Below are 21,551 nucleotides of genomic sequence, written 5' to 3'. Positions count from 1 at the left end.
TTCAGCGAAGGGGGAGATTTCAGAAAACCCATCAGAACCTTAAAATCACACAAAAATGCCCAAGAATTTGGGTGTAACTGTGACGGAGCACAGTTCAACTGAGTTAAAACCTTACACTCAAATTCTGAAAACGGAAACCTTACATGCAGCTCAGTCAAATAAGGAACATACATGTAAAAATAATCCCAGTCCCCCTCTTCTCGCAAACCCTCTCCTCACTAGAATAGGGAAGAAGCTCAATACGAACATCAGAACCACCCCTAACAAACCTTGGAGCCTCTAGAACACGAAGCGACTCCTGATCGCAAAATGACGAGGCACGAGTTTTCACGTCATCGTGAACCCAATGATAATGTTCTCCTTATTTTCTTCAACAATTCACCTTTTCTTTCTCTTTTTCTTTAACCATTTTTTCCAGGTAATAACAGAGGGGAAGAAATGAAAGAAAAACCGGAGAGACGAAAAGACAGAAGACTAACTTCTGGAAGACATGTCTCCTCAAACTTATCAAACTCTTTTTTGCAAACTGAAGTTGTGTTCCGTAAACGACACAAGCTTTATTGCAACCCACTATTTTAGTGGAAAGTTGAAAAAGCAAAAATTATGCGCCCAAATGCAAAACGGTCCGGCTCCATCATAGCTAAGCATGGCATTTATTGCAGCTCAGTTTACAAAGCAAAAACCTTTTCTCGAAAAACATATTTAATTTAATTTTTATTTGTAAAACCCATTTGTTTTTTAGCCCAAGCTTGAACCGTGCGTTGAGCTTGGGGGCTCTAGTATTTTACCTCAAAACGCCGAGGTATAATCTCAACAAAAAAAGCTCAACTTGCTGCAACCACATCAAGTCAAGCTTGGGGGCTGTGTACTGTACCCTTGAAATCTCGGACGTGACCGAGTCATACCTCGGCGTAACGGCTCCATTCCAACAGTTCACTCACCAAAATTTCGGAACCAGTTCACTCGCCAAAATCTCGGAAGAAACCGACCATTAAGCTACAAACCAAGTTATATAACGGGTGGAGGCACCAATAGAAACACCCAACACAAAAAATACTTCACCCAAAAAATAACATACTTCAAAGTTATATCCCTAATCGTATATACTATTTATTTTATTTCCTTTCTGACTTGGCATCGGAGTCCCTTTTGCAGGTACCACGCTCATCAACTCAGCAAAAGGCCAAAAGCTACTAAGCATAGCGAGATTGACAAAAAGCCAACGTAAAGATCGGACAGAGTATCCTTATAAGAACATATCCAAAATATAAATACAAAATATAATAATATTTGATTGATGGTTAATTTTTTCTGTTTATGGAAAACTTAATTGGTTAATCAATTTAATTTAGGATTATTCCATTGGATAGTATATAAAATTACATATAAATGTTTGAGAGTTCTAATTCATCTTCTTAGTTATACTTTTAATACTTAAATAAGTTAAATTCAAACATAAATGTTATATTTTTGAAACATAAAAAAAGAGTAAAAAGATATATCTTTACTTAGAAAATAAATAGATAATTAAAAAAAAAGAGCTAAAACTCGTAATCATTTTTCATACACAAACACATGCAGGAGGAAAAGAAAGAAAGGATTATAATTTCTCTCGTTTTTGGCATATATAGTAGTCCTTACATTAATGTGAGACCCTTATAATTGCATCGTTGTGCTGTGAAGGATGTCAATTACATAGAAATTTCAATATGTTCGTTGGTGTCTGACCTCAAGGTGTGGATTATCCAAGACACTTCAGAATAATTTTTTCCTGTTTGAACCAAGTTTGAAATTAAACTTTTCCTCAAGAGAATAGATAAAACAATTCAGGTGAGATCATATAGATATAATTTTCTATTTACTCATAGGATCTCAGTAGTACGGAAATTATCATAACTCCTTTCTTTTCGAGTATTCGTACATTTCTTATCAGTATATGAATAATTATTTTTTAAGCATAGGTTTAGGTTCGATTCTAGTGAAAAAAAAAAAAAAAAAACTAAGTACTTAATAAGATATCTTCACAAACCAAAAACTATGAAATCACCCATTTTATTATTGGCAATAACACGATCGCATCACTCAAGCCCCTTTTTCATACTTTATTTAGTGTGTGCAAAAATTGCAATATAATTTTTCTAATATTCCCTTTCTTGAAAGAAAATTTTTCTTCTTTCCTAGACTAACTTTTGTCGGTTATAGAATATTTTTTAATTAAAAAAATTTAATTTTAATGTGTTGTCAGTATAAATTATAAAATAATTTTATATTTGTATTCAATTATATAACATCATATCAGTCAAAATAATTACCTTTCACATTTAATGCGTAAATAGTCATATAAAAGAATAAATATGATTGAACACTATATAAAATGCTTTACACTATCGGTGCATCAAAATTAAACTCAATAAAAATATCATTTTTCTTTATTTTATTAGCTACTTTGCTGGAATGCACAAATATTAATTAAGTAATGTTATATTATTATATTTTTAGATTTCATTTAGTTTTATTTATATTTTGGTTTAATTACTCGATCGGTTCCTATAGTTTTACTAAATTTTTAATTAGGTCTTTATACTTTTTTTTCTTTTCGATTGAGTCCTTATACCATATTAGATTTTGTAATTAAGTTCCTGCTGTGATAAAAACGTTAGAATTAACGAATATTCATTAAACAAAACGAATATGCCTAACATTTAACTGAATATTCTGTCTAATTTAACAGAATATTCTGTGAATTTCAATATTTTTATCACGGTAGAGATTTTGTTAAAAAATATGATATGATATAGGGATTCAATTAAAAAGAAAAAATGTATCGAGACCTAATTAAAAATTTAGTAAAACTATAAAACTAATAGAATAATTAAACCATACATTTTTTTTCCTTCTAAGTTTGCATGTAATAATTTAGGTAAATTCTATCATACCCTCCCTAAAGTAACATATAATTTACCTTCTATAATGTGATACTTTCTAATTAAATGTTATCTTACTCAGATAACTAACTATATTTATAATTTGAGTTACTTTAACTTAATGAGAATTAATATCTTAACCATAATAAAACTATTTTGTAATTAAAATATTATTTAAACTGAATAATTATATAATATAATATAATATATATATTGATTATTTTTATAATTAACAAAATAGCCCTAACTCAAATTTGACAAAGTTAAAAATGCGAAAAAAAATTGACCCAAAAAAACTTGGGTAAGGAACTCCTATGGTCGGTGCTTTTGAGGTATCTGAATAAGAAATTGTATGAATTGATCCATTATGGGATATTAACTCTTACTGTATTCCTTTGTTAAAATTGTAATGGCTAAAGTAAGTGCAACCTTAAAAATTTCTGCCAATAAAGTACTGTGAGACACTTCATTTTATGCAATTCAAGAACATAGCAAGAGTGAATCTTTAGAAAAAAATGACGAAGTTTTTTTTTTTTTTTTTGTCATTCTTTTCAGAATTCACTTGTCAGTCTTAAAAGTTTGTTTTCATAAAATTACAGAATGCGTAAAATATTGTTAGGGATCGATCTTTTTTTTTAATTATAAATTAATCTTATATATTATGATTAAAATATTAACTCTAATTAAGTTAAAATAACTACTCAAATTATAAATATAATTAGTTATCAGATTAAAATAATATCTAATTAAGTGATATTTTATAAAAAAAAATTACATGTTATTTTAAAAAAAATACAATAAAATTCACCAATAATTTAATTTGTTTTACAAGTTTGGCCGACGGAAGTTGGATCTAAGAGGAGCTAAAGTGGGTGGAATAATGTGCCTCTACCATAAACAAATGATGTTTAAAAGATAATAATTTAAAATTATTTTATTTTATTTAATACCTATAATTTTATATATATAATATTTGAAATTATTTATTTATTGTATTTAATATGATATAATTATTTTAAACTTAATTAATAAATATAAAATAAAATCATTTTGGAATGATTTGGACTATTTTTATTGTCAGCAAAATATTTTTGTGTCGTTGAATGGTACTTAGCACATTAAATTTTCAATCTCGCTGACAGATCAGACATGGATTATGTATCGATATATAGTTTTGCAGAAATACGTACGTTAGTGATTAGTAAATTATTTTGATTCTTGAATAACACTAACTAACTAAGAGACTTAAAATTTTGACGTGAGGGGACATATATATATTAGAAGTTCAGAACTTCAGATGCAGTTTTTTTCGGTTTTAATTATTTTTAGGTTAATTGGAGCTGTTCCAGTTAATCTGGTGAGATGGAAGAATTGAATTCTTTATTTTCTATATTCAAAATGGATTGCAATATTCTCAATAGACAGATGTATTGAGTCAAGAATTTGTCTAATGATTTGAGCGACTAATTGATACTTGAAACAAATTCAGGTGTTATTCTCTTCTTCTTTCTTCTTAATTAAGAAAAAAAAAAAGAAAAAATTTCTTAAAAATATTGAAATACGAAATCTATAATAGATGTCAACATATGATGTGTGTGCAGTAGTGCAACTGTGCAAGTGCCACGATGAAAGCTAAACTATGCTTTATTCTTTTCATACCTAACCTTTCTAATTGTCATTATTGTTCTTGGCTTGGTTTGTTGCTATCTACCAATAATATTAATCTAAACCCAATTTATGCATTAGAAACTATATAGTATATACCATTTAAAAAAAAATAGTCGACCTTTCCAGCGTCCATTTATTCTCAACACTGGAAGAAGGTTCACCTAAATTAATAATTATCAAGACACAATTTTAAACACTTAATTAATTATCACGACAAAAAAACACTTAATTAATTATGAGTACAGTTAAATGAATTGATCTAATTTGACGCCAAACTCAAGTTTAACATGGTCGTGGTTCATCTAAGTTATGAATGATTCCGCTACTATAAAAATAATAGAGTTACAAAAAAAAATATAAGAGTAATTTTTGCGTAAATTAAACCTTTTATAATAAGTAATAGTGTGTGTATTTATAGGTTAACATTCAGCAACATATGAGAATACTCTTTATGAAAATTTGTTTGTTATATTAATTAATAAATTAATAGTTTAAGAGTATAAAAATACATATAAGTAAAATTTTGTAGCAGCAAAGAGAGATAGTTTAGTGTAGCCCCATATCGTAAATAACATAAAATACAATGCAATTAATTAAAAACAATTTTATGTTGTTTGGTTAGAATTCATCGCATACAGCTAGCAAAACCAGAAGGTGGACGCAGAAGATATGTGTTGGTGAAACGTATGCTTCAGCTATGCTAACATAAACTTCTTTTCATTAATAGCTTAAAAGTATAACAACACATATAAATAAAACTTCATGGCAGCGAAGAGAGGTAGCTTAATGTAGTCTCTGTAGAAAGGGACTAACATAGAATACAATGAAATTCATTAAAAATAACTTTATTTTGTTTGGTTAGAATTCACGTCTAGCAAGACAAGAGGATAGATGCATAAGACAGTGAGAGGTAGAGCATATTTTATGCCACGATTACTTGGGATCACGTGTGTTGGTGTACACTTCTTCAGATGTGTCAATACAAACTTCTTTTCGTTAACAGTAAATATGTCTTTCAATCATTATTTTGCTCTTATTGTATTTTATGGAGTATTTAATTAAAAGTGTGTTTGACAAATGTATTGAAGAGGATAAAAATACGTTTAAGAGGATAAAAATATGTTTAAATTGTTTTTGCTCTAAACGCAAATGTGATTTTGCATCCTGAAAGCACGTTTACTTGAAGCAAGAAGTTGTAGCTTCTGCTTTCTCTTAACATGCGTATCATTTTTAGTACTTTCTTTCACAGGATGCTCCCATAAAGGTGCATAAAATGTCTTTTTTTAAAGATATTTTTTAATAATTAAAATTTAACACATATAATCACTTAAATTGTGTTATTTTTGTCAAAATTAGGTCAAATAAATTAATTCAATCGAAAAATAGTAAATCAAATTTTGAATCAATCTAAATTAATATTTTTTATAAAAATGACTACAATACCCCTATTATATAAAATGACTAAAATACTCTTATTATATATATTAATTTTGAGAATCCTAAATTCTAGTTCTTTTCTTCTCTGTCGTTATAGGGTTAGAATTTAAAGTTTTCAAAATTTATATATATATATAAAAAATAAGGATATTGTAGTAATTTTTTATAAAAAATTATTAATTTATACCGGTTCAAAATTTTATTTATTAATTTTTTTGCTAAACTGATTTGTCCAATCTAATTTTAATTAAAAAATAATACAATTTAATTAATTATTATATGTGTTAAATTTTAATTTTTAAAAAAAGACGTTTTTGACATCTTTATCTAAATGGCTCCCTTCTTTCATATTATAAGAATTTTCACATTTGTTTCAAGTCATTTCAAATATTTTAATTTTTTTTATTATTTTTAATACTTTCTTTTATATTTTGATTTTTTATTAAAATTTTTATTATAATTTTATTATAATATGAATTATTAATTTTATTAAAAAAAACAAAGTAAATAAAAAATTGATCATACATAACAATAAAGTATAAATAATAAAATTTATGAATGATTTGCTACTACAAAAATAATAGAGTTACAAGAGGAAAATAATATAAGGGTAATTCTTGTCTAAATTAGGCCTTCTATGATAAGTAGTAGTGTACGTATTCATGGGTCAGCATTCAACAACACATGAGAGTACTTCTTCATGAAAGCTTGTTTGTTACTCTTCATGAAAGCTTGTTTGTTATATTAATTAATGAATTAATAGCTTAAGAGTATAACAACACATACAAATAAAACTTTGTGGCAGCGAAAAGATGTGGCTTAGTGTAGCCTCATAGAAAAGGACGATAATAAATAATATAGAATACAATGAAATTAATTAAAAACAATTTTATTTTGTTTGGTTAGAATTCACCCATACAGCTAATAAGACAAGAGGATGGATGCAAAAAAACAGGGAGAGGGAGAGCACATTTTCTACCGCGATTACTTGGGATCACATGCTGTGCTAACATAAACTTCTTTTCATTAACAGTTGATTGTGTACTAAAAATATAAACTTTTTTTGTACATAAATAATTTTAAAAATGACCTACAAACATGGTCAAACAAGAGTCAAGTTCCTCTTAAAGGTATTGGGTAAAAGGATGGAACCCAAAAGAACATCTTGAGGAGTTGAATTTCTCTTCAATGGGAACTAAATTGGTGGAAGTGGATTGGTTGGATTTGAAGTGTAAAGAGCGTCATCTAGTTGAAAGAAAACCAAACTAGATGTCCCCTCACTAATGTCACATGTTAGGAGCTTTAGTTTAATGTGTGGGATCAACTTCCTTCTTTGAACAGTTGAAAAGACTTAAAGTCACGGGAATACCAAAAGATATTTGAGATAAAAAAGAGTAAACCAAATATCAGACTAAAATCATTGGACAATAGATTTCCTCTTCATCATGGTTTTACACTATAAAAAGGACCTCAAGCTACCTCTGTAAAGCATCCTTTGCTTTCATCTTCACCTCCATCATCTTCTGAGAGCTTCTTTTCTGAGAACCTTCACCTTCACCTTCACCTTTTTCTAGACCTTTCTTATTCTTGAAGCTGAGAAGTTAGAAACCTCATCTTTTCCTCTCCCAAAATTTCTCTCATTGTTCTTCATTTCATTCATCACCTTCACGAGTAAAAACTAGCATTCGAGTGTTCAACCAGAATACTCAACAACAATTAACCAACCCCTGTCCACTTTAAACAAAGCTTATTCATCCTCTTGTGATATTAGTGGAGGTCTCAACACTTATTCTCCACCTCTATTTCTCATCATTAGTTCTTGTATAGCTTATTCGCCATTAATAAAAGTGTTTTCCTCGTAAGTATACTTATCCTGAATCTTTCATCTTAACCATTATTTTTCATTTAATCTATTTTTTCCACAAAACTCACCCGAATTAACAGTGAATATGCGTCTTCCACTCATTATTGCTCTCATTAAATTTAAAATTAATTTACTCTTTTAATTCTATTAATTTATATTGTTTATACATTAATATTGTTAATTACCTATACTTTTTCTTTAAAAAATTTAATTAAATTATTATTTAACGATTATTATCAAAACTGCACCTGAATTTCTAATTTTATATATATATTACAGAAATCTTTGAGAACACTTTCTTTTTTATTCTGGTATACCATAAATGTGTGTAGATGCGTATACGAAAAAACTAAAGAAGATCCCTTTTATGTACGTAACCGCTATAACTACACTCCATAAAAGAAAGGTATATATATGTTCGGCAACAATGAACCTGTCATGATTACACAGCCACCAAACTACTCCAAATAAGAAGGAAATCGTCGCTATCAAACTAATTATAAAGTTTAAAAGAGAGAGATTCTAATTATAATATATAATTCATGTGTAAAAAATCATAAAATAATATATGCCATTATTCTACGAAAAAAACAACTAGATCGATATTCATGCAAGCAAAAAAATCTCTTAGAAGAGTGACTACTTCAACCTGGAAAATAGTTAAGACATGTATCTTTTGCCATTAATTACCTTGAATTGAAAATAGTGTACATAGGGGAGCAAAACTTAACATAATCAGCACTATGAAATTTTGAAACTAATACACAATTTCCTAATTATATAATTTATAATTATATTGGAATGTTTTTCACAATTTCCTAATAATGTGGTTGGAAGATTTGGGAAAATAAAAGTAGTTCATAATCTGCAAGGCAGTAGTGACAGGAAATAGTACGAAGCCATTGATCTTGATCGGAGGAAGACCACCATTTTGTTGAAAGATTAAGATTATAATTGAGCATCATTTTGCCACTGGTTTGGCATGTGGTGGAAGAACACAAGAAAGAATGATGATTAAGCATAGGAATGTTATTGAGCCACATGCTCCTAACAAAATACTTAACCCTCTTTCTACACCTTCTTATGCACGTGGACGCATTCAACGTAAGAAACAGTTCAAGTCCCTGTTTTCTCTCTTTATCGCTGCACATCAGAATCATTGAATAAACATACTTTCCTTCATCGTGGCCGTTCATTGCAGCCTTCTTCAATTTCTCAAGACCCCGATCAACGTCGCCGGAACTGAAATATTCCACCATTCCTTCGCGATATGCAATCTCCAAATTCCCACTTTCTCTACACCGCTTCAAGAACCAACATTCTTTCTGCTCGGTGAACCATGGAAGTGGCACGAGGGAAAAGTTCTCCATGGATGCACGCTGATACACGTGATCGTTCTCCGCCGCCTGGAGAAATTCCTTGCAACTCAGTTTCACCTTGCACAGATCAACAATGGATTGTGATGCCACCTTCCCGAAAATCTCCACCAACAACTCATTCGGAAGGAATTTTATGCCAGAAGAGAAAGAACAAGAAGAAGGGAACACATGATCCTGACCTACTTGCTTCTTCTTCTTCTTCTTCATCTGCTTCTTGTTATTGATGACACCCAAATCAGCCATTGAAGGAGAAACCAAACCTTCTTGTTCTTGTGTGAGTCAAGAATTCAAGAAAGAGATAAGAGCGTTCTCTGTTTTTATAGGAAACAGAAACATGTGAGAAATACCCACCACGTTTTCTTTCTACTTTTACAAGGATCTGTCATAGATCTAACTAATTTATTCTGATCTTTAAAGAAGCCGTTTTTAACTAACTAATTATAATCTAGTCGTATATAAATATTTTGTACTGAAATATAATTAATAATCATTTATATTTTTCGAATCCGCTTATTTAATATTATGATTATGATACCTAAATTGATCCACTCAAATCCGTAATGTATCCAATTTCCATAAATTGGCGGTTTGACCAAGTCAAAATCAAAGGTAAATATTAATGCCACGTGTCAAAATTTAGTGGGAGTAGGTGTTTGCTTTACTTTTGGTCTCTGTTAAGGTGGCGCCGCCGGTGACCGGCGTTTCATATTAATTGCGAGACAGAAATCAAAGGAATCATCGGTGGATGCTTGATGATGGATGAAAAGAGTGAGATTCCGACGAAGCTGGATTACTACGATGACATGTGGAAGCTTCAATCCACTGCCACACTCCTTTCGCATTTCAAGGTTTGTGAAGAACGAAGCCTCTCGAAATTTAAAAATTGATTTCATTGATTGTGGTTATAACTGAGAATAGTTGAACTGCAGGGAGAAGATGGAAGAGATGTATTGATATTGGATCGTACTATATTCTATCCGCAAGGAGGTGGTCAACCTGCTGACCATGGATTCGTCCGCATTGGCAATGGCGTTGACTCTTCCGATTCAGGCTCAGCCATCAAGTTTGTGGTTACTGATGTCCGATCCAAAGATGGCGTTGTCAGTTTTCACTTTTCACTAGTCAAACTTACCTTCTCTCTCTAGGCTAATGAATTGCTTGTTTTGCTTATCGTTCATTGTGTTCTTTTAGGGTTTATGGTATAGGATTTTAACATTTAATGTTTAGAGTTTTATGTTATTAGTATTTTTAGAATTTAAATTAAAAATACTAGTAAATCTACAATACTGATATAGAATATAATTAATTGATCCTTTACGGTCAGAGCATGTAAGAATTTCTCATTGTTGTGTATGTAGGTTTTTCACTACGGTTTCTTTGAGAACATAGTTGGGGAAGCAGAATCCCAACTTCACAAAGGGAAGGAAGTCTCACTATTTGTTGATGAGTCCAGGCGCAAGCTCAATTCCAGGTGCTGTTTCTTGATTGAGTTCTAAGTTGAAACATTCTGCCTTGCCTTGTTACAACCACTGATGATTAAATTATTGGAATTGAAGAGCAACTCAAAAAGATTTACCTTCTATGCTTAATTTATGCTCCATTTTTAATTTTTCTGAGGTGTGGTACTTTCAATGCCATTGTTATTTCTTTGTGTAGGTTGCATTCAGCAGGGCATTTGCTTGATGTTTGTCTTCCAAGAATAGGATTAGGTCATTTAGAGCCTGGCAAAGCTTACCATTTTGCTGATGGGTATGCACTTTGCCTTCTTTTGAGTGTTTTGTTATTGCAAACTTCTAAACTTTGGTAACCTTGACTATTATCTTCCTATTATATTCTTCCCAGGCCTTGGGTTGAATACAAAGGTACAGTTCCACAAAATGAATTGCAGAATAAGCAAAAGGATTTAGAGTTGGAAGCTAATAATTTAATTTCCGTGGGAGCAAAAGTAAGTTAACAGTGTTCATAATTTGCAAACTCATAAGTGGCATCTGGTTCTGAAAACCTTCACTTTTCTGTTTAGGTTCATGCTGATATATTACCATATGATGAAGCTGCTAAGCTTTGTGGTGGTTGTCTTCCTGATTATGTTCCCAAGGTCAGTCTATAGAAGATATATCATGTTGTCTTCCTGATTCCTCTTTGCTGTTTGTCCTAAACTGGTTGTTGACTTTGTTATGACTTATAACCCGTATGGCTGTCACCTCGCTTAGATATCGTTAAGCCCCCTTTTCAGTTTCTGCTTTAAAATTGTTTCAGTTTGTTCTCTAAATGGATAAACCAATAACACTCAATTCAATTTGATGTTAAGGGGCGCTTGACAGCATTATGTTACTATATAAGTATACATATCATCCCTTATACCGTGTCAGGAATATTCCAGCTTGTCTCATTGCTCCCATTGGCCTCCAATCTCGAAATTCTTCATGGGAAAGAATAACGCATACTTGTAGTATCCTAACCACTCTCTCCTAACTTCAAAATATGGTTTGTTGAAGATGAAAACATTTCTTTCCAGTCATTGTAATCTAAACAATGTTTTATTGTAATACAAATATCAGTTTTGGTGAATGGACGCACATTGTTTTCTCTGCACTGTTTTTGGGATGAGTTCATAATATTAATTGAAATGGAGGAATTATTTCGAATTAGCTGACAGAGAGCAGTATTCTGTATGTTATGATTAATGTACATAACACACTTACAAATCCTTGAAAGAATGGAAAACAATTAGAATTTCATCTCTAGGCTAGTTTTTCTACTTCAGGTTTATTTCTCTTCTCTTGCACCAGAGTATGCATTGATAATACTAATGCACAAAGTCTAACAGGAAAGCGCACCTCGAATTGTAAGGATAGGAGAGAATCCTGGGTGCCCCTGTGGTGGTACACATGTTACTGATATTTCAGACATCATACAAGTTAAGGTATGAAATCTATTTGCTTACACTGATCAACATGGTATGGTTATCTTATCTAATTTTTTGTAAGTTCTTGTCATTGTAATGAAGTCATGTTATTGGAGCCAGATGGAATCAGAACCTTGTAGACTTGGATATTCTTAATTTTGTCCGGTTTGTTTTGATTGCCCGGTAATCCTTTTCTATTGTATGTTCTTCTTTTAATCAGGTTTCCCAAATTCGCTCAAAGAAAGGACTGACAAAAGTCTCATATAATGTTGTATCAAGTCTCAAGATATAGAGTCAGTAATGTATAAATTCTACTGACAAATTATGGTTTTCATACCATGGCTGTTGAATAATAAACTACAAAACTTTGTATGAATACTGTGTGTGTGGAAAGAACAATTATGCATTAGATTTGGGGTGTGGTCCTTATAGTGACACATAAATACAGCATAGCATGCCAGAAGTCATTAGCATGATGACAATAATAATATTGTTAGGTTTGATATTTGTAAAATAGAAGTACTTTCTTTACATATTCTGGTATAGGATTTCAAATTTCTTTTCTTTTTCCGCAAACCGGACGTTGTTCTTAGTCAATCTCAACAATCACCCTTATTAATTGCTTCAAACATACGCATATTGGTATTATGTTCACATCCTCCTAATCTAAATCCAATGAAAATGGTTAAAATATTTCATGTATGCGGATCATATAATGATTTTGATCGTAGTCATTTATCCCATGGCTTCTGATTTTGATCAGAATTTGGAATAGTGTCTCCTTAAATTAAAAGGGTGGTAGTGATGAGTTTGGCACCTTGTCCAAACCTTTTTGTAGCTGTTTGAACCAAAAATATCGGGTGCATAGCTTGGGATTATAATGTGGTCCATGGAAATCTACATGGAAGGTATTAGTTGGGGGCAACTTTTTTGAGTTTCTATCAGCCGTCATTCTTTTATTGGTCAAGTAGCATCCCTCACCAATATGGACCATAAATAATAATCCGTGAGAGTGTGAGGCATCATTACTTGGTCAAAAGCATGATAGCAACCAATCTCAAGATTTTATGCACTAATTTGAAGTTTTGGATTTTTGGTTGGTGAGCTTTAATTTACTCAAGAAACCTCTTTTAGAGAGACTAGCAGGTACAACAATCATCCTCATAAAACAGTGGGAACCCAAAGTTGAACCATCCATTGAATTCAGCGGCAGCATCTATCCATGTTAGGCAATAATACAGCACACTAAGCATCCTATTCCACGGCATAACTTAACATGATGGTTCATGTAAGTAATGCTATGCTCCCCCCTCCCTCCTTATAACTAGAGATATATTTGCTCTTCACTTTAGTAAGATGCATACACAATAACACAATGCACTTTTTAAGGCTTGCTTGTTTTAACACATTTCAACCAAGTAAAAGCTTATAATTATCCAACAAGGGAAAAAGATCCAATATTCGATATCAACTAAGGAGCATTTTTTTTGGCTAGTATTAGTCAATCTTAAATCTTAAATTTCAAATCTTAAATTTTAAATTTTAAATTCTAATTCAAAATTCTAAAGTTTTTAAAAAATTACAGTAAAAAATTAATTTATAATAAAAAAATAATTAATATTGACTAAAAAAATATAAATTATAACAATAAAATCTTATAAAATAGCACACTTAGCAACTAAAATTAATTGATTAGTAACTCTATGGCTAATTAAAAAACAAAAAGAAAAATAGACAAAGCTATATTCTATTGAATTGGTGGAAGTGGAGGGATCCATTTTAAGTAGGACCCAAAAGAAAAAAGGGTTTTGAGTGTTAATTTGATTAAGGAAAGTGGAATTTGAATGGGTGCAGAAGGAAGGTGACAGGTGTAATTAATATTTTATGGGTTTAGTCGTTTAGTTAATATGTACCATTAGTCAAAGATTTTAAATTTTTTTATTTAACAAATATAAAATAAATATATTAAAAATTTAAATTTTTTTATATTTTTTATAAAAAAATTAATTTGTAATTTTATCATATATTTTTAGAATATAAAATAAATAAATTTATATTTTATTAAGAATTTAGAATTTTAGATTTTTTAAATCTTAAATTTTATTTTAAAAAGTGTTTATACTTTGGTCTAAAATACAAAAGTAGGTCCAATAAGGATGAAAGTTCACTTAAGAGGGTGACCTCTACCACACACGATGAAAATGGATAGCTTATACTAAAAAGTTCACTTATCTAAGTAAGTAACTGTATCTCCAAATCTCTCAAACTATCTCTATCTTTTCTAAAAGACATATCCTAACAAACTCGCAAGATAAAGGAAACTATCTATAAATAAAGATGGAACTACTCCAACAAAAATAGTTGTCTACTCTACTATAAATAACACCCCTCAGGTATATTCACGTTCTAATCTACTAAAAACCTGCTTAAAACCCTTGCTATCTTAAGTATTTGAGTCTTTTACAGGTACCACCCCACCTCCTCACACGAGAAACTCAGACAGACGGCACCTCGGCATCACAAGTCGGACGCTGCTACTCAAAGAGACCTGAACCTCCCATTCAAACTCAAATCAACGTTTCAGATAACCCTCAAAACAAAAAGTAAAATATAATTTTTTATTATTTATTTTATAAATAAATTTAAAAAATATAAAAAAATATTCAAAAATAAAAAATTATATCTTATTCCCTCAAATAAAGATTTAAAAGATGCAATTTCTTTTGTTAGAGGTAATTAATTTGGAAAGAAGAGGCAGCCGTCATGAGTGATGAGGCGTGTGCGTGTGAAAGTGAAAGTGAAAGTGAAAGTGGTTGTTAGCGTTAGCGGTAAAATAGTAACAAGAGAGGACAAGATGAAATGAATGAATGTTTATGGAAAGTTGGAAACCATAGTAGATGTGTTGTGTACCATCCATTCTCAATATCACTCAGATTCTCCACTAACTCGCTCACTCACTCATACACACCCCCACGCTACCAATTTTATTTCCTCTTCTTCTTCTTCTTCTTCTTTGTGATTTGTTAACTCACACTCCCACTCTCTCATCTCTCTCTATATATACACTCCTATATTTCCTATCCTTTCTTATTCTTCTCTTCTTCACTCTTCGGGAATCACCATCCACAGTAAGTCCCCTTTTTCCTCTCCTTTTAATCTTGTCTTCTATTCTCTAATGGCATTTTGTTGTCTTGCCTCTATTTCGGTAGGATTGTTTTTCTTCTTGTTGTTTTGAGTATTACTAGGACTGACTGCGTTTCTTAGGTTTTAGTTTTCGGAGATTGGTAGCAAGCAAAGGGCACTTTTTTAGCTAAATAAATTCCCAGAGATTGTTTAGAAATGCTAGAATTCTCAAATAGAGATTGTTTAGCTTTCAGCTACTGTTTTATTTGGTTGTTTTGCTGATAGGTTTACAAAGGGAGTGCCTTTAATGGCCAATCTCACGCATTGCAGTGCTGATCCCTACCCTTACAACTGGAATTTTTATTTATTTATGTTTGGTTACATGGGACAGTAGGGACACCATGCAGACCTAGGAACAGGGTCCGACCACGGATACCGGCAAGGGCTTAATTGGGGTGGACATGATCTGAGGATGCAAATTCGAAACTTATAGAAGCAATCAAGTAACTGTTAGCTTGTGCAGAGAATGTATCTCTTTTGTTAGAATGTGGATGAGTCTCATGAATTGTAAAAATAGACCCAACTTATAAGATACCTAGTGGTTTCAAAATAGGGTGAAATTCATGACGCCAAGGACATCTTGTTCCATGTATATTTTATATTCTACAGTTTCTTTATAAACTTTGTTATGTACACTGAAAATTGTTTTGATATGGTTTCAATGTATTTCTAGCTATGTGTTGACCAATTATACTGATAGTGCTGATAATTGATCTCTGTTAAAACAGACGAGAAACATGCTTACTCCTGAAGGAGAAATAAAAATAAGTTTTGGCTATCAGTGCAACAATATTGAAAGAGGTGGCATCCCTTGTGAGGTGGCAAATCGCCACAACATCCTTCCTGAAGTCCGTAGGACAAGCAGTTTCTCATGCTTGTCAGGTGCGGCCTTAAGCGCAAACGCTACACTCGCCAACACAAACCTCTGCAATGGTAAGATAGGAGGTGAAATTCTTCCAAGTTGGGACTCTCCTAATTCATTTCGCAAGGTGCCCTCTTCACCAAGTCTTTCAAAGCTGGAAAGGCTATCATCTTCTCTGCCAAGTAGTTTATCTTACCTAAGTTGTAGTCCTTCCACCTCAAGTGATATACTAGAATATGACCCCTGCACATTCAAGTCCATGAGCGATCCTACCAGAACTGAAGGTTTTCTTAATGCTACCGAACTACAAGTGGCGGGAGGAGCTGCTGGTGAAGATAGAGTTCAAGCGGTATGTTCTGAAGAGAACGGATGGCTCTTTTGTGCAATTTATGATGGCTTTAATGGTAGAGATGCAGCTGACTTTCTGGCTGGTACACTCTATGATACCATCATATCTCACTTGAACAAGTTATTTTGGGAATTTGAGCCAGTTTCCATGGTAGAATCTGAAAATTTGATAAGTTTGGGTGGATCCCCTCAATATAACTTAGAGCAGAACCACAGCCTTATTTGTGATGCAGACCGATCCCTTTCACACAGGGTACTTGATAGCCTCCAATGTGCTCTTACTCAAGCTGAGAATGATTTCTTGTACATGGTTGAGCAGGAAATGGAGGATCGTCCAGATTTAGTTTCAATTGGATCTTGTGTTTTAGTTGTGCTTCTTCATGGTAATGATTTGTATACACTTAATCTAGGTGACAGCAGAGCAGTATTGGCAACATGCAGTCATGGCGATGGAAGACTCAAGGCTATCCAGCTTACTGATAGCCATACCGTCGACAATGAAGCCGAAAGAGCTACACTTGTAGCCAATCATCTTGATGATCCCAAGGTTGTTGTAGCAGGAAAGGTGAAAGGGAAGCTCAAGGTTACTCGCGCCTTTGGAGTCGGCTACTTGAAAAAAGTTGGTATTCCTGGATTTTGCATTGTGTTTGAATGGATGCAATGGTGGATTTGATTTTCTAATTATTTCATTTTGATTGCAGAGAAATCTCAATGATGCTTTGATGGGAATCCTTCGAGTGCGTGATCTAACAAGCCCTCCATATATTTCCACTCAACCATCACTGAATGTCCATAAAATCTCGAATTCTGATCAATTTGTTGTGGTAGGGAGTGATGGTTTATTCGACTTCTTCAGCAACGTTGAGGCAGTAAAGCTTGTTGAGTCTTATATCTTGAGCAACCCTTTGGGCGATCCAGCAAAGTTTCTCATAGAAGAGCTTGTAGCTAGAGCAGCTCATTCTGCAGGTCAATTTTTCTCCATCTTTTACTAAATTTGATTTCAATATCAAGAACACTTACAAACTTTTTGTATATCTGTTTAGCTGATCAATATTGATGCAGGTTTGACCATGGAAGAGTTGATGAATATTCCTGCTGGAAGAAGAAGGAAGTACCATGATGATGTGACTGTAATGGTGATCATGCTTGGGATGAATCAGAGGACTTCCAAGGCATCAACTTGCATCTAAGACTGCCCAAATCAAAACTTGGCTTCTGAGTAGCTTTTTTTCATGGACATTCTTGGTCCATTACAGCATTATATAGGTTGAAGTTGTGATTTGAAATTGAAAGTGTATATATGTCATTTTAGAACAGTAGAATTAATTATTAGTTGACCCTTTGAAATGTGAAAAATTTGATAGTCTTACCGCTTTGTTTGAATGCGTTTGTTTTTTTTGCCTTGGACTTCAGTGTTCATTTACATGCATGTGTTCTCAATTTCCCTTCCTATAAATTCAAGGTAATCAACATATAAAATACTAAGTTATATTTCAGATTATAGCATGTCTTATCTTCCAGTAGCACACAATTTTCAGGAAAAATAGCATCATTATATATTATTATTTGTAAGATCATGTTAACATTAATATCATGATACCAACAAAAAGGCCATTGGGAATAAATGTTGATAAATAGAAATATAGAATACAACTTTTAATAGAAGGTTACTCCAGTGAGTCATAAATTGAAATTGAATACTGTAGTATCAGTGTCCTATCAAGCTGTATTATCTGTGTTTCAATTCACTCACTTCACTTGAATGCATGACTGCTTGATTCACATAATAGCATCACCACTTTTTATCTTCTCGGGCTTCAAGCTTGTGATAATGGACTACACTTGTCACATGCAACTCTCCCTTTAACACTTTTTGCACTTTATTTCATTGATGCTCACAATTATTCTTAGGTCCACAACCTCAATCACTCACATGGCTCTCTTCAACGTGCACAACCATTGCAGGGGGCATTAATTGCATCCTCACTCCTCAATCCCTCATCATGGAACCATTATTTCTTTCTTCTCTATTTGAATCGCTGAAAAGGTTAATTTACTAACAATACAGTACAAACTTTGCATATGAGTCTGAAACTTAAAAGTAAGTAGAAAAACATATATAGAACTCCATGTATGGTATGCTCACAGAATATACTTATATAAATTTAATTAAATTAATCTGTTTTAAACTATATTAACTATTAAGCATCCTCTCAGTACAGACTTGTGATGCTGATGGCTTTGAGAATATGCATGCGATGCCGAAACGGATGGCCTTAAAATGAGACTTGGCAACTAGAAACTGATCTTCTCTTCTCTATTCTTTGTAGTGATGGATGGATGTTATAATCATTACTTTAATAGCTTCACTCACTGATTCACTTGGCTGCTTTTTCTTTTATATTTATTCAAGCAGAAAGTTGATGAGATGAGAAACAATAATAATATATGCTTTCAAAGATGTGTTTTTGACCCAAATACACAAATTGCAGAATGTCAACCAAGCATAAGTCCCTTTAATTTGGTATGAGATGCCAATACCAATACCAAATTTAGTTGTCAAGTAAGTAGATAATTCATCAGTTGCAAATAGAAGGATGGTTAATTGGTTATGCTATGTTTACATTTATAAAATTAAAAAAAAAATAGTCTTAATATTTTGAAATATTAAGAATAACTACTATTGGAAAAATGAAACATTTGCCTGAGGAGCAAATGCAGTCTAAACACAGGTCAAGCTTCATGTAACTTGATTCATTTCATTGCTGAAACTGTATTTTCCTTTTCAACATGGAGGATGGTATCTCTCCTAAGAATATTTCTTTGCTTTGCTTTACCCTTTTGCAAATGACAAAGACTTCAATCTTTGTCTCAGCCCAACCCCAATGCAGTCAAAGTTTGAGATGGATAAGGCCAAAATAGGATGATTATATATATATATACACATGCCCTCCATTTTCCATCCAAAACAAAACATTAAAGGTTCCATATTAGAACATCATTTATACACGTTGGTCCAAAATCAAATCAAAGGAAGCTAAAAAGCTATGAGCTCTAATACAAAATAAACCATATATGATATCACCATACCAAAACTAAACTAGACTAAACTATGTAAGACTATAACAAAACAGAAGGTGCAATCAAGTTCACATAAGAGAACAGGCATTAGCATTGTCATCACTGAAGATCTCAAAGGGAACCAACGGTGGAGATTGAAAGTGGTAAGGGTCATGGTCAAGACCTGCAGAGATGTAGGGCAATGGTGAAACATAGTAAGAAGGACCACCACCCATTTTGCCATGCATGGCCATGGGACAAAATCTGTTATATGTTGCTAGGTACACCAAAGGTCCTGCTCCTGGGTAGTAGTAAGATTCTGATTCTGGATACGCATATGCCCATTCTTGCTGACGTGTAGGGCTCAGATTCATCTGCCCCATTCCCTCTCCTGATCCACTGTGTGCACCTGCACCGCTTGATGATGCTGAACTCGACCCATTCTTTTCAATTCCACTACTCTGAACCTTCTTTTTCTTCTTCTTATTCTTCTTCACTGAATCCCCTTCACCTTCACCTTCACCTTCACCTTCAACACCACCACCCTTCTTACCCTTCTTCTCTTGCTCTGGTGGTGAGGCACCACCTCCCGAAGACTTCTCCGGCGACTTTTTGCCGCCGGTTTTGGACTCGCTGGTCTTCTTGTTGTTGTTGCTTGAGTTGTCTGCATTTTCAATTCCCCTGTTTTTGGCAGAGACAGAGTTTGATTCAGCATTTGCAGGGGAACGATGGTGGTTCTCCACGCCTTCTGCTTCTCTTTGTTGTTCGTTCCTCTTCTTCGGTTTCCCGTCCTTTCCGGCGCCATTTTCCGGCCAAATCTCAGCGTGCTTCCCAGCTTTGATCAGTTTCCTTATGAGAGTCTCAACACCAACACTTCCCGTCACTGTAACCTTCTGCTGTTGGGGATCAATTGTTGTAGTGAAAACACCTGCAAAAGAAAACAAAAATAAAAACGTTGGGAAATACCCAAAATTCTGTGTCATTAACAAGAAACCGAAAACGTGCACAAGTTCTGTAAAAAAAAGAAGAATTTTTTTTTTCTAAAAAAGAAAGAACTAACTTTGAGTTGACTTAGTTAAAATGTGAAATCTTAGCAATGTTGTTGTTATACAGTTCATGCATGTGTGGAAAACAAGAACTAGACCCTATGAAAAACAGGGAACAGTAGAAAGTGTTGAAATTTCAAGTCAAAATACTGTTCATATATGCAGAGCAACAAAAAAATTGTTTTTTAATTTTTGTTTAAGCTTGGTAAATACTGAATAGTACCATCAATGTTGCGTAGAACTTTCTTTACTTTCCTTCTGCAACCTTCACAGTGTATGGAAACCTTCAAGAACCATGTCTGAGAAACAGAGAAGAGACAAGCTTAAGTGCTTAAGAAAGCAAATAGCAAAAAGCTGAGAGTTATCATCATAGTGTAACTAAGTTAGTTACCTGATACTTCAATGGTTCTGAGGCAGCACGAGGAGTCTTTGCTTCCATTATGGGGAAAGAGTGAGAAGGTTGAAGAAGGGATTAGAAACTTGAAAAAACAGAGGAGAAGTGAAAGCAGAGAGACGATAGAAAAAAAACAAAAGAAAGAAAAGGTTGGAAAAATGCCAAAAATGTAGCAGGTTAGCGAACAAAAGAAAGGAAGGGAAGGCAAAGAAAAATGGCTATCAAAGCATAATGTGACACTGACACAAGAACACCACCACTGCTTCTTCTGCTTCTCCTTCTCCCACCCCTTTACATCATTCTTTTTCTCTATTTTTATTTGCTTATTTATTTATTTATTTATTTTCTTAACATTTGTTTAAATAAGGTAATTCCTAATTTTTATTTTTATTTGCTTAATATTTGATGTTGGGTTTCTAGGAAAACCAAGATGAAATAGGAGGCCCCCTTCCCTTGCCTTATTTTATGAACATGCACTATA

General features: G+C 32.8%; 4 protein-coding genes across 9 annotated transcripts; 2 read left to right on the top strand and 2 right to left on the bottom strand.

The window, feature by feature from the left end:
* Positions 1–8,533: 8,533 nt before the first annotated feature.
* Positions 8,534–9,710, bottom strand: LOC112723080 (F-box protein At1g67340-like). The gene has a single exon (XM_025774316.3). The coding sequence runs from the start codon at positions 9,513–9,515 to the stop codon at positions 8,712–8,714; it is 804 nt and encodes a 267-aa protein (XP_025630101.1). The 5' UTR covers positions 9,516–9,710; the 3' UTR covers positions 8,534–8,711.
* Positions 9,711–9,814: 104 nt separating this feature from the next.
* LOC112723079 (uncharacterized) lies at positions 9,815–12,710 on the top strand. The gene is made up of 8 exons (XM_025774315.3): positions 9,815–10,120; positions 10,202–10,372; positions 10,631–10,743; positions 10,929–11,021; positions 11,115–11,217; positions 11,293–11,367; positions 12,100–12,195; positions 12,398–12,710. The coding sequence occupies exons 1-8, from the start codon at positions 10,025–10,027 to the stop codon at positions 12,467–12,469; spliced, it is 819 nt and encodes a 272-aa protein (XP_025630100.1). The 5' UTR covers positions 9,815–10,024; the 3' UTR covers positions 12,470–12,710.
* Positions 12,711–15,035: 2,325 nt separating this feature from the next.
* On the top strand, positions 15,036–17,953 carry LOC112723077 (probable protein phosphatase 2C 40). 6 transcript variants are annotated; one of them, XM_072207589.1, is made up of 5 exons: positions 15,080–15,305; positions 15,692–15,803; positions 16,089–17,189; positions 17,272–17,536; positions 17,633–17,953. In XM_072207589.1, exons 3-5 carry the CDS (start codon positions 16,098–16,100, stop codon positions 17,758–17,760), a joined length of 1,485 nt encoding a protein of 494 aa, XP_072063690.1. In that variant the 5' UTR covers positions 15,080–15,305; positions 15,692–15,803; positions 16,089–16,097; the 3' UTR covers positions 17,761–17,953. The 6 variants fall into 6 exon arrangements, with proteins under 6 accessions (XP_025630097.1, XP_072063691.1, XP_072063690.1 ...); XM_025774310.3 differs by having other exon boundaries at positions 15,084–15,305; positions 15,586–15,949; XM_025774314.3 differs by having other exon boundaries at positions 15,084–15,305; positions 15,586–15,949; positions 17,614–17,953.
* A 1,527-nt stretch (positions 17,954–19,480) lies between these two features.
* LOC112723076 (uncharacterized) lies at positions 19,481–21,545 on the bottom strand. The gene is made up of 3 exons (XM_025774309.3): positions 21,068–21,545; positions 20,900–20,975; positions 19,481–20,558 (listed from the first exon to the last, which is right to left on the bottom strand). The coding sequence occupies exons 1-3, from the start codon at positions 21,113–21,115 to the stop codon at positions 19,720–19,722; spliced, it is 963 nt and encodes a 320-aa protein (XP_025630094.1). The 5' UTR covers positions 21,116–21,545; the 3' UTR covers positions 19,481–19,719.
* Between the last annotated feature and the right edge of the window lie 6 nt (positions 21,546–21,551).

This window comes from Arachis hypogaea, chromosome 11, assembly GCF_003086295.3.
Source record: "Arachis hypogaea cultivar Tifrunner chromosome 11, arahy.Tifrunner.gnm2.J5K5, whole genome shotgun sequence".
In the NCBI taxonomy this organism is placed as follows: Eukaryota; Viridiplantae; Streptophyta; class Magnoliopsida; order Fabales; family Fabaceae; genus Arachis; species Arachis hypogaea.
The sequence above is the reverse complement of the archived record's forward strand: the minus strand, read 5'-3'. Positions and strand labels throughout refer to the sequence as shown.